The sequence below is a fragment of the Pyxicephalus adspersus genome, chromosome 8 (assembly GCF_032062135.1).
Source record: "Pyxicephalus adspersus chromosome 8, UCB_Pads_2.0, whole genome shotgun sequence".
In the NCBI taxonomy this organism is placed as follows: domain Eukaryota; kingdom Metazoa; phylum Chordata; class Amphibia; order Anura; family Pyxicephalidae; genus Pyxicephalus; species Pyxicephalus adspersus.
This window is the reverse complement of record NC_092865.1, coordinates 14600861-14614408: the sequence shown is the minus strand read 5'-3', so window position 1 is coordinate 14614408 and position 13548 is coordinate 14600861. Positions and strand designations below refer to the sequence as shown.

Here is a 13548-nt window from a genome sequence, read left to right as displayed (position 1 = left end):
TTCGGACATATTTCTGTAAGTTAAAGGTCTACAATTTAAAAAAAAAAATTTCATGAAAAACAGTGGAACACTTTTGGTACAGAAATCTAGACCTCAGTGTAACGCTCAGGTGGTTAAGGACAACAACAAGTGTCATTATCCAGTCACAAGGGGGCACTGTTGTGTTGGAAATGTTAAAGACATACAGCAGTGTTTCCCCACTTTTTTTAAACATGGGGAAACTTTTAAAATAACTTTCAGATCTTCAGGGAACCTCTGACACTGTCTCTTCCATTGCCGGCTATTGGGAAGATTGCCATCCTTACAGACGGCCAAAAAAACCATTGGTGTTACTTAACCTGAGGCACAAATTGCTCATTGCTCAGGGAACTATGAAGAAATACACGGAAAGCAGGTTTTTTTTGGCGATTTTGTCAAATATATTGTAGGTAGGTTATATTCAGATCATATAGATACATAGAAAAAAGCATATAAAAACAGGCAATTTTGTCCCATCCTCCCCACAAAATCGTGGGAGGGAAGAGCACGTTAGGGACTAATGAGCTAGACAATGCTGATCCCAAAGTCAGAGCGCTTGAATGGTCGTAAGAGATATGGTATGATGTTCTGATGCGTTTGGCCCTCATAGGCTTCCTCATGGGACTTTTTAGGTCATACTAAAACAGTCACTGTATATGAAAATACCATGTACATGTCAGCATATACAATAAACTAATGGTAAAATAGTAACGAATCGTTGTTGAGCAGTCATATGAGTTATAGTTCACATAAGTCTAAGCATATACAGGTGATTTGGTAATGTAGTAAATATTGGTGGTCATCATGAAGATGTACAGATACACAAACACCATTGAGCAGTAACAAATATATATTATTGTTTAAATAGGTATATGTGTGTATGAGTAGTTCAACACTCTGAGTAAAGTATAATAAACCAAAATGGGAACACATCAAAAAGTTCTATGTATAATAAACCAATATGGGAAACACATCAAAAAATTCTATTTGTCACAGTGTAACATAGGTTTATTCATTTAGTTGGAATTCATAATAACATGGTGTCTAAAGTGGGCAGTTAGGTTACAAAATTTTGGCAGAAGGCATAGAGCAAAAGAATCAGGGTGTATTGCCTTGCTCATATAAGGATTGGTATACATTGGTAGTGTGGCATTACATATAAATAATGAATCTGTATAATGAATGGTCATAAGATTTTGACTTATCCAAACATAGTCTTTAACATAGGTTAGTGAACATAGTGGCATATTTTGCATCAGATAGTATCAAAAAAGAATCCACAATATATTGCTAGTACATGGTTTCTAAAAAGGTAGGATAGTAAATGAATATAAATGAATTACTTACAGTTCAATATGCACTCAGTATACTTATGTTAGAGATAAGTGGAAAGGATCTGGATGGATTGTTTTTAAGCTGAAGGAGAATAGGGGTGGGAAATGAATAGAAAGGTCTAAATGAGGTGAAATGGCCAAAATAGTAGCTCATAGATAGAGCTTACCATATGAGTATGTGGAAATAGGAGCATGATGGTGGTGCTGTCGTTTGAATATTGCAGAAAAGTGGGTAACTGAAAGTATAGCACTTTAAGAAGGGAGAGTGTGGGGTCAGAAAGTAGGTAATGTGCATGAAATTGTTCGTTTACAGGAGCGGGCGAGAAGCTACTTCTGCCCTTGTTACGTGCCAGTGCTTGTGAGGTGAGCGCACGCCTGCGCTGCAGGAAAGGGGGGGCGATATCCGCCCTCACATTACCCTTTCCATGGTGTAGAACGGGATAACAAGGGGAGGGCAAAGAAGGGAATCTATATGTTGTATTGGTGAAAGGACTGATCACTGGGGAGTTGGATAGGGAAGGATCAGCAATGGCATTAAAGGGGCATATAGAAACATGAAGAATGAAAGTAGAATAAATAAATAAAACTGTATTGAGTCATTATTATCTGGAAAGGGTGTATGATGTGTTAGTGACAATGTCAATGATAGCTTGGAATGGGATAAATATGTATGTATAGGAAGTGTAACATAGGGGAGCATTTTGGAGGAAGGTACATAGTATAAAGGATGATATTATAACTGTGGTACTTAAGTATATTATGAAATAAATGTTAAGACATAGTAGGGGTTGGAACCATTAAAAACAGTTTCCACGTTGCTGCAATATTCAAACAACAGCACCACCATCATGCTCCTATTTCCACATACTCATATGCTAAGCTCTATCTATGAGCTACTATTTTGGCCATTTCACCTCATTTAGACCTTTCTATTCATTTTCCACCCTTATTCTCCTTCAGCTTACAAACAATCCATCCAGATCCTTTCCACTTATCACTAACATAAGTATACTGAGTGCATATTGAACTGTAAGTAATTCATTTAAATTCATTTACTATCCTACCCATTTAGGAACCATGTACTTTCATTATATTGTAGATTATTTCTTGATACTATCTGATGCAAAATATGCCACTATGTTCACTAACCTATGTTTTAAGACTGTGTGGATAAGTCAAAATCCTTATGACCATTCATTATATATATATGTAATGCCACACTACCGATGTATACCAATCCCTATATGAGCAAGGCGATACATCCTGATTCTTTTGCTCTATGCCTTCTGCCATCATTCTGTGAACTAACTGCCCACTTTAGACACCATGTTATTATGAACTTCAACTAATTGTATAAACCTGTGTTACACTGTGACACATAGAATTTGATGTGTTCCCATTTTGGTTTATTATACTTTACTCAGTGTGTTAAACTACTCATATGCACTTATACCTATTTAAACAATAATATATATTTGTTACTGCTCTATGGCGTTTGTGTATCTGCACATCTTCATGATGACCACCGATATTTACTACATTACCAAATCACCCGTATATGCTCAACAACGATTCTTTGCTATTTTACCATTAGTTTATTGTATATGCTGACATTTCTGTACATTGAATGTACATGTATGTGAACTAAAACCCATATGACTGCTTATACGTTTTATCGTTTCAACAACCATTCTTTGCTATTTTACTATTATTTTATATGCTGACATTTATGTTCTTGGTATTTATATATACAGTGACTGTTTGTGACCTATAAAGTCCCCTGAGGATACCTATTAGGGCAAACATGTCGGCACAGCACACCATATCTCTCACGACCAATCAAGTGCTCTGACTTTAGGATCAGCATTGTCTAGATCATTAGTCCTCAACCTGCTCTTCCCTACCACGATTTTCTGGGGAGGATGGAAAAAAAATGGCTGGTATTGTTCTTTTTTACGTTATTTTCTATGTTTAGAGAGTATGTTAAATGATCTAAATATAACCTACCTACAATATATTCTACAAAATTCTAAAAAAAAAAAAAAAATGCTTTCCGTGTCTTTCTCCATACTTACCTTACTATTGGGGTTGGCAACACCTAAATACTTTAGCTACATACTCTAGGGCTGGTAGTCTCCAAATCTATCTATCTGTCCTGCATTGCTCAGGGAACCCCTAGCAACCCTTGAAGAAATTCCTGAAATCCCGAATGACAGGAATAGAGCATTTTCAGTAAGGTTTAGTTTTAAGGTTTACATATGCTGTTTATCACTTTTGACTACAATATTCAATCAGATGTGAAGTAAAAAAGTGAATTCTGCAGCCAACCATTTGCGGGCAACCAGTTTTTAGAACCTCAATTGTTCATGTTAATTGAAAGTCTGCAAATTCTATTGTGCCTAGGAATGATTGAGCAAATCTGACTGAAAGCTCCCACCTGTCCTGTGGTATTGTATATCTGAGTGCCTTATGTTCATCTGGTCATCTGAATGAATATTACCAATCAGCTGATCAAGAAAAATGGCAGTGGATCTGCTCAGAGGTAAGAGGCCTAAAATTATAATCTGAGGTATGGCCTTTGTCCAGGACTTGGCTTCCAACACAGAATGATTTCATAGATTCGGGGAAACTTAGAACATGTGGAGCTGTCTTGGGACTGTCAGCAGGTCCCCTAGGCATCAAAGATGTAAGAAGGGTTTCCAACATAACAAAGAAGAAAAGGAAGCTGTAGTGTAACTGTGACAAACAGGCCAGGTGGAAATCTGCTTGGAATTTCAGTGAAGCAGGGACATCGCTGTCACATCACTACAGGAAATTACCTGATCACTGGATTTCTAGTAAGAATGTAAAGATTCTTTTTATTTTTAAGACAAAATATGGAGAAATGTTCATATATTTCAGAGACATGCTGCTTTTTATTTTGTTTGTATTGTTTTTTTACCCAGACATTTATGTTCATTTACTGTACCTCTTAAGACTTTTGCCCAGGGAAACAAAAGGTTGAAACAGGTTCACATTTAGATCCACATACACCAGTAAGTACTGTAAATATTTTTATGTACATTGTATAAAACAAGCTCTGCAGCATTATGTTTGTAGGAAGAAACCAATAACTGAACATAAATTGACAAGATAATTAGAGATAAGTGATAGGTTTCACCCACAACAGAATGGGGAGATCTGCTAATTGTAGCATGTCGGCTCTAATTGATCCCCAGGAAAGTTTGTACCAGTACAGTCTCCAGGGCATGAAAATGCCGCCATGAGAAGCCTTTACACAAGGAGAACTAGCCAGGGTTACAGTTTTTATAAAGAGTGCACATACACAAACTACCATAACACGAATAAAAAGCAGCAATCTAAACATTTTTTTTTACCTTTCTCTGGTAAATGGCGATCCAATCTGTAGTTGCAAACCACTTGTGATTCTTAATATCATTTACCCCGTTCTTCAGATTACCATATCTTTTAGTCAGGTCAACCTGCAGCAAGTTCCTTAGTAAGTCTTTAAGGTCTGAACTGAAGTGGGATGGAAACCGTACCTAGGCAGAGATTAGACATCCTGTGTTAGCTGGGTAGGTCACATCATCATCTGACCGTTTTCAATGAGCACAATACCATTATAGATATGTCAATTTTCCACATAACAAAGTCCTTCAGAAATAAGGAACAAAGTACTGGTAAAACTCCTCAAGTATAAAATTGTACAATTGAAACTAACATTTGCATTGCCAGCTTAGACAGAAAATTAGAAAATCACTGGCAAATCAACTAAAGGTTAATGTAAAAAAAACAAAAACAAAAAGGGTACAAAAAGTTTGTTGTTAGGGTTTATATACACACTCATTTTTCTCTACAACTTTTTGGAGGTAAAATTTTGTACACAGCTGCTCTTCTTGTTTGACCTGTAAATGGGAGTCTGGCTTAACACTGTTCTGTATATTAAATTGTGTAGAGTTACTAGTGTAACACTGCACCTTGCTCTAGAATTCTAAGATTGTAGTTGTTTAGTACAGTTTTAGAAAATTATGCAAAAAAACAAAAAAACAAAAACAAAAAAAAAAAACATTGCCTTGTGATTAGGCCACACCAGGGGTACTCAATTGTCTAGATTTGTTTTGTTTTAAGAAAAGTTTTACCACATATGGACTTACCTTTCCTGAAACAATTTTTTCATATATCTGAATGGGCTGATCGGCAAAAAATGGAGGATAACCAGCTGCCATTTCATAGATTAAAACACCTAATGCCCACCAATCGACTGCTTTGTTATAGCCCTAAAAAGAAAAACAATTGTTATCATCATACAATAGAAACAAATTCGATGATGTCTATAGCAACATTCAGCCTTAATTCAGAACAGTTAGAGACAACTTTACATTATTGAGATACCAGCACCAAAGTAGGAAAGCACAGTATGCACATCTTCCTATGTGTTTTATATGCATTTGTCATTTAATTCATGTCATTTACCTGCAAAAGCCTCCCTAGTTACCAGCCCTAGAAAACAGAAAGCAGTCACCCAACTGAAATCATTTAGGATTTCTCTGAATGTCTTTCATCACAGCTACATAAAAGTTATATAGGATAGTGAGGGGCTTCTTCTAGCAAGGTTCATTGCTAGCAAATAAAGTAAATTTATAGAAAGGAAAAACACTGTAAGCTTTAAAAAATGTAACACCATTACCATAGAGCTGATTTAAAAAAACAACAAAAAGCACCACAAATTTAAAAAGCAGAGCAGAATGAACTATGTGCTTTTAGACTGAACCAAGCAGAGCACCAAAAATAAAAGCTATGAGGAGGCGAGAACAGTAATGTGACGACTCCAGTCACATAGAATTAACCTGAGAGAACTCTTTAGGACTTTTGGCTTCATACTTTTTTATATGGTTTTGTTACAACAAAAGTTAAAATGTGTCACTCCATAGTTACATGAGAAACATCACATTGGTCTAAAAAAAAAAAAGGACTGAAAAACGAAGGCCAAAAAAGGGCTAAATGGTGAGCTGAAATAAACCTCCTGGGAACAGAAGAACAATAGTATTATTATTATATAACTCCTTTAGTAAATTCACCTGGATGTCTATTATGCAATCACAACCAGTGTGTTTTACACCTGTTAATACCTGAAGAAAATCTGACTTGTATATCATTCACTAACCTTGCTCAAAATAATTTCTGGTGCCAGGTACTCTGGGGTCCCACATAACGTCCAAGTTCTTCCCTTTACTCTCTTGGCAAACCCAAAGTCTGTGACCTGAAAAACAAACACCAATTTAATCAATCCTTGTGTGACTGAAATCCGTAAACAGCAACACAAAATAAAAGGTTAAATAAATAATTTATTGCAGAGCTATCACCACATTTTAACATTATGTAAAACGATGGAAGAAGATGGCTGTGCCCGCTGTTCAGTATGCCCCATAAAGAAAAAGTTTATCCGGCCATAGCAGCTGGTATTTGAAGTTCTGAAGCCAAAAGTAAAAAGTTGTGCGTATCTTGATTCATTCATCTAGAGGGGGACAGAAACTAATGTCACACTGCAGGCGGTACAGGTACCAGACTTCTGAGAGGGTCTTGTAGGTACCCCCTCCTGCAGTTTGTTGTGGTTTCCTCCTCAAACCCCTCAATGCAAATTTCCATAGTTGAGAGGAGCCAGGTCTTAAAACCACAGTGACATACACAGGCATATCATATGTTCTTTTGCAAAACCTTTTTTTTTTTTAATAAGCGATTTAATATTTCCATAGGGATCAGGCCCAAATAACTTTCTTGTTTTCTGTTGGGAGCAATGATCCATCATAAATAAAATGATAGCTGTGAAGTGTGAACTCATATGATACAATCATTGCCTTACCTGAATATATCCTTGTTGGTCGATTAAAAGATTTTCTGGTTTGAGATCTCTGTAGATGAGGTCTAGTGAATGGAGGTACTCGAATGTTAAAACTATCTGAGCTGCATAGAACCGTGCATGGGGCTCACTGCAAAGAAATACAAACACTCAACAAACAGAAATAACATATGCAGAATACAATTTATGTGGCATATATAAAAATGAACATTTTAATTTCTGACAGTACATGAAGAGTGAATAAACCGATACACAATACAAAAGCAAGGGCATGTGCAGATCCTTTGACAATAGAAGAAAAGCCTGAAAAACCAGCTGTAATATTTTTACTGGCCATGTGAAAAGGTCACAAATGACAAAGACAAGCAGAGACCAATGGAAAAAATCCAATTTTCTTACACCAGCCCTCAACACAAGCACCCTGTGTAGTCCTTGACATATGGCAACATTTATCACATTGTACACCGAAAAACTCAAACTGCTGTATTTCTGCTAAGCAGGGCTGTAGTTATATTATTGTACTGCGATATAAAATACAAGGCCAACTAATCAAAGGTAACTTTTGTTAGATAAATATGGGGTTGCAACTGCTGGTCTAAAGCTACGTACACACGGCAGATTTTTATTGCCCGATAATCGGCATCGGCCAATTATCGGGCGAAAATATGGCGTGTGTACAGTCGGTGTCGTCCATCGTCCGGATGACCGACCTGCCGGATCCACGGACGATGGACGACAGCCGATCCTAATGAAAGGGAAGGGGAGAGCGCGCAGCAGGGTGCCGCTCCGTCGCTCTCCCCCTCCCCTCTCCATAGAGCATGAACGGTGCTGTATGTACAGCACCGTTCATGCATCGTGCAGTCCCTTGTCGTTGGAAAGGATCGTGAAAGATCCTTTCCAACGACAAAAATTGGCAGTGTGTACGCAGCTTTACTCTGTGACTGTCTTATTTGTCTGGCTTCAGCCAGCTTGAATGCTTCCATAACACCAGGCATCCAAAAGCATGAAAGGCTATTACCATAACAAACGAAATCAGAATTTGTAATCTGTATACGTTTTCTGGGTCAAAGCTCAATACAAAAGCTAAAGTATTAGCACGTCTGTGTGCTGCTAATATCCAAGGGAGAGCTCAGCAATGGAAGCGTCAACTTGCTCTCTTGACAGGTTTCCTTTAGAACAAACCTGTGTCTTCCCAATTCAGGACAAAGAATTTTGCTTCCTGCTATATATACGTTACTGTTCTCTAGCTCTCCAGTAGCTGTATTTAACGCTGGAAGCTTAAAGACTAACTCCAAGAAAAATAAATACTATCCTTGTAGTCCAATGGAGTCCCACCGCAAAAGTAATTTTTCAATGTTTTGGAATTCATGAATGGCTTTTTTTTTTGTCAAGATAGACATGAAAGATATTGTCCTATGCCTATCCCCCATAAAGACTTGTTTTCTGAGGTGCCCCAGACCTCACATTAAAGATAATGCAGGACCAGTAGTCTTGCATTATAAGTAAGGACACCGAGGACCGACGTAAATGGAAAGTGTCATCTGATGGCACATAAGGGTTGAACTGTATTTTCTATTCCCCTGAACAAAAGAGAGCATTAAATTGGCTTCAGTTTAGGTATAATACATTGCAGGATGAAAACCCTCCGTCAATCATGATAAACATTTTAGATACAAGGTACAGACCTGAACCTGCCGATTCTTCTTAGATGTGAGAACATTTCACCTCCAGGCACATATTCCATAACCATGTATAAATTTGAATTGTCCTGTACAAAACAAATAAGCATTAGCTGGTGTTGCGCAGGTGATCAAATTAAGTTATACAATTCCTCATAGATTGCATGCAAATCTATGGACCTCGGTGCTCTGGTCCTGCCATTTACTTTTAGTAGCTGTATTGTAAAATGCACCCAAGTCCAAGACACGAAAATGACCTGATAATGCCCAGATTAAGGTATACCAATCACACAAGGGAAACACACAAAACCATCAGTGATTTTGTAATGCTATCTAGAAAAACAAGTCCACTCATTTTATCTTAATCCTTTACAAATAAAATTTGCATCTGCTATGCTTGTACATCATGCTAAGTTTTCAAAAAGAATGGCCAGCACTACAAGCATGCTTTCTGATAGACTGTTACTACATGCTTTGTAGTGCACTTATAAACATCAGGCAGCAGCCCGCCACACTCCTTTCTAATTCAGACCCATCTTGAAAGATGGAATGTAAATAGTGATACAGAAAGCAAAGAAGTGGGAGAGAAGGGCTCCCAAAACCAGTTTCATGAAGAACAAACCTGCTGCCCATCTACAGAGAAACTTTCTCATTGCAGAACAGCTGAAGTATACAAATCACTGACGAAGGACTTTACCTTGAAGGAATACTCCAACCTGACCAGGAAAGGGAAGTTGACGGCTTGTAATATCCTCTTCTCGTTAAGTGTGTGCTCTATCTGCTTCAACTTTACCACCTGTGAACAAGGGATAAAGGTTATTTATAGGTCAGGGCATGAACCACACAGGATAATGGCACTTTATTTAAAATTGAGGTTATCCTTTAATGCAAACCTTTATGGATGCATATACTTAACCTGGCTCCTACTCCCAGGTTGCCAGGAGTGGGGAAAAAAGCCTTGTGTAACCTAATACTGACCTAGCACTGCAAGGTGCATATACATGGTGTTAATTCACATACTGCCCCATACCCAGATATTTTGGATATTTTTTTTCCCCCCTAGCATTGCATGCAGGGTCGGGGAAGAGGAAGTTATTATATGCTAAGGGTATATGGAGCAACCCATTGCTTTGGTTTAATAGGCAGTTGTATCAACAAAAAGGAGTCAGGCAGTAATAAGCAATATTGCATTCCTCATTGCAGCCTATTCCTTTACTTTGCACTGCAATGTGTTACTGTGTGCAGGAAGTTTTCTTACTAGAAGCAGGGTTTTGCATCCTCAAGAAGGCTAGTAGTCAGAAACAGTGCCTTGTATATCGAAGTACAGATATACAGTTGTAGACATGAGTGTCTAGTCACACTCAGGTCCAATGTATTGCACACAGATGACAGACTCACCTTCTGTTTATCCAGAATCTTCATGGCATAATACTGATCGGCTCCCTTGTGCTTTACCAGCATCACTCGTCCAAATGAGCCAGTTCCCAAAGTTTTTATCCTCTCAAAGTCATCTAGGCTGGCAGTATTCTGAGAGAAACAAAAAAAAAAAAAAAAAAAAAAAAAAAAAAAAAAAAAAAAAGTTATTTAAGAATTTCATTTAGTAAACCTACATGTTATCAGGCTGTTTGAACTTTATCTGCATGGCTCCCTTACATTTTCACTCCAACCAAAAAATGTTCCAAAGCCAACTATACCTAAACACACAATAACCTTTAAATTATGAATACAATCAATGCAGACTTTTTTTCTCCAGACAGAAAAGTTATTAATGGTTTGTAATAAAAGTGTAAGCTCAGGCTCACCATGCTGACCCTGACTTGTGAGCCTGGTGAGCCAGGAACCTGAAACAAGTAAGCAACTTATAAAGCTTCACTGGTGGCAAGATTGCTTTAGATCACGACTTACGAGGCCAGTAATACCTACAAACTAGTCAGTGGTGGCGAGTCACAGATTGATACCATCCCGGGTGTCTGAAAGCATACATCTAAATTAGGAGTATGAAAATAAATAGGACCATGCACTTTAAAAACACAAATGTTACTTGGCACAAGGAAAGTAAATGAAATGAAGTGCAATAAGATCTAACAGAAGCTAGGCTGACTAACAGGTTTGTGACAAATCTGGAACGGCGTCAGCAGATGACTGAACAGTGTATTCAAACTAGATACACAAATGTGCAGAGACTGCCAGCATGCCAAAGAAACAGAACCCAGCCACCACTACACAGACAAAGGTCCTTTATATTGCTTGAATGTACATTCTAATAATAATAAAGAAATATATTTCGGATGAGTAGGTGAGTGTGCACATGTGTAAGATTCTGGAACAATTGTCATCCACAATATCTATCCCCGATACACATACACATCTACCAATATCTGACCAGGTATGTGCAGCTCAGCGATTTGTGACAGCAATCAGGTAGTATTACTTATTGCAGAAGGGATATCGCCACTCACCGCAATAACACCTTGCCTAAACACAAATCTTTAAAGAACATCTCCAGGCTTTTAACAATATATTAGTAACTAAAAAGGAATCTCCTCTGACCACACAAGTTAGGTGTGATGAACTTATATGGTTCTAGAGAAAACTACAGCAACGAGGACAAGAATTTTAAAGTCAGAAGGTGAATTTTAATTCAGAATTTTTTTTTTTTTTTAAATGTTGAATCTATATTTTAGGGCACACCAATTACAAAAGAAAACTGTGGGCTACAATGGTGGACCTCCTAACGAGCACACCATTTCCTGCTGTAATGCTGATTCTCTGGATTGATTATGAACTCAGTCAGTGACTCAGAACAAGCGTGCAATTTAAAAAAAAAAAAAAAAAGTAAAGCAAGAACTTGCCATCTACATATTCATTGATGTTCCTAAATGCAGAAGATCAGTATGACTTTCAGTCGGTTAGCATTTTTAAAGTCAATCAGCAGCAGCAGTATAAATATCATATCCAGCTAACAACCTAGAGTTCAGTAAATTTGAACATAAATGTTAATAAAGGACAAAAATAATATTAATGTAATGATGATTCTATGTGAAGGGCCAAGTTGTATATCTGTAGCAATGATACATCAAATAGAAAAAGCAGAATAAATGTGGTCAGGAGAGGACAGAGCAAAGCAGAAACATTTATCTGACTTTGCAAGATGCAACAAAATAATACTCATTGCTTTATCAGATATCAGCTTAACTGTTGCAGCTTTGAGTTCTGTGATGACCGCAATGGCACAGTCCAATCTATTATTATGTTCCCTCCTATTTCTGGTTCTCTCTATTATCACTTAGTCATTTTGAAACATAATTGCATTTCTTCAAACTTCCTTACCTCCAGGCTTTTTTTTCTTTGTATAAATCAAATGTCAAAAACACTAACAAAAAAGTTGATTGTTCAGATTTTAGAACTTGTTTGCAGACTGCATAGCCAACTTCCCGAGAGTTGGGACCTAGCTACTTTAAGAATCTGGGCATTACCTGTGAAGGGGTAAAGCCTAACTTCAGGTATCAGAAGAACAGAGTACCCCAGGTTTGCAGGCGCCTAAAAAAGAATTCTAAAAAGGGACACGTGGTTATTAGTCAATATGTACCCTATCTAGGGCAAAGTGACAATGTCTGCATTGTGAACATCCAATGGCCACTTCATTGCAGCCATTAGATTTGAACCATAAAAATAATTTTCAGGTTCCATTTACCAACAAGAGGCTCCTTTATTCAGCATTGTGTAAAATGCCCTACCAATAGGTATTTCCCAATAGTGACTTGGTAGCATTCTAATATCCAATGTAAACACAACGCAAAACACTAAGGAGGAGTAAGCAGTTTGCCGAGTGGCTAATCTAAACTATTTTACCAAATATCTGTAAAAATTTGAGGATGAATTGCTTTAAGGTGCCTGCAGCTAAGGGGTTAGTAAGGGGTTGTGTAAAGCTCATTTACTGCTTGAAAGTATATATCAAGGAAGTTTTCTGTCTGAATGGCCATTTTTACACATTAATGCTTCTAAAAACCTGAAGGAAGGGCTTCTGACCAACAAACTGTCTGCATTATTTTCATAGCAATCCTTTTACTTGCTCTGGAAGAATCGGATTCTCCTTTGCTCCGTTTTAATTAAGCAGCTTCTCTGGGTTCTGCAGACATACAACTAAACATATGAACAGCTTCACCTGAAAATGATTTGCATCTGTACATGATTTTGATTATGTACATAGAGTTCTGTGATCTGGTTAGCCTAAGCCTATTGCAGGACTGCCCATGACCTTTTTGAAGACTTTGTGGTGGTGAAGCCATATGTAGGACACACTCTGACCTGTGACTGGGCCACCATTCAGGAATCCTAAAATGTGTTAGATGAGCACACAGTACTGATGTGCCATCTTCTACCGGGCAGAATACTGTTGGGAAGGGATTATAAAAAAAAAAATAAAAACATACTACTCCCCTAACCTGCATACACCTAATTTTGTTTAATTTTAGCTGTATTAAGTGCAGGGAGCTCATGGATTTACATGCTACTACTGTGTATGGAGCAGCATTTGAATCTCTGTGTGAACTATGACTATAGCACCTTGCAGCATATAATAGACTTTCCTTTGCCTCAATGAATGAACAGAGGGCAAACAAAAAATTGCTTACGTGGGGATCTTTGAAAATAAACTAAT

General features: G+C 37.6%; 1 protein-coding gene across 3 annotated transcripts in view; it reads right to left on the bottom strand.

The window, feature by feature from the left end:
• PRKACB (protein kinase cAMP-activated catalytic subunit beta) overlaps positions 1 to 13548 on the bottom strand; it is a 58096-nt gene that overhangs the window by 5790 nt on the left and 38758 nt on the right. For all 3 annotated transcript variants that reach the window (XM_072419559.1, XM_072419558.1, XM_072419560.1), the window contains exons 3-9: positions 10287 to 10415; positions 9586 to 9684; positions 8895 to 8977; positions 7213 to 7339; positions 6517 to 6612; positions 5507 to 5629; positions 4730 to 4894 (exon numbers count right to left, since the gene is read on the bottom strand). In XM_072419559.1, coding sequence (XP_072275660.1) covers positions 4730 to 4894; positions 5507 to 5629; positions 6517 to 6612; positions 7213 to 7339; positions 8895 to 8977; positions 9586 to 9684; positions 10287 to 10415 — 822 coding nt within the window. The remainder of the gene's footprint in view (positions 1 to 4729; positions 4895 to 5506; positions 5630 to 6516; positions 6613 to 7212; positions 7340 to 8894; positions 8978 to 9585; positions 9685 to 10286; positions 10416 to 13548) is intronic.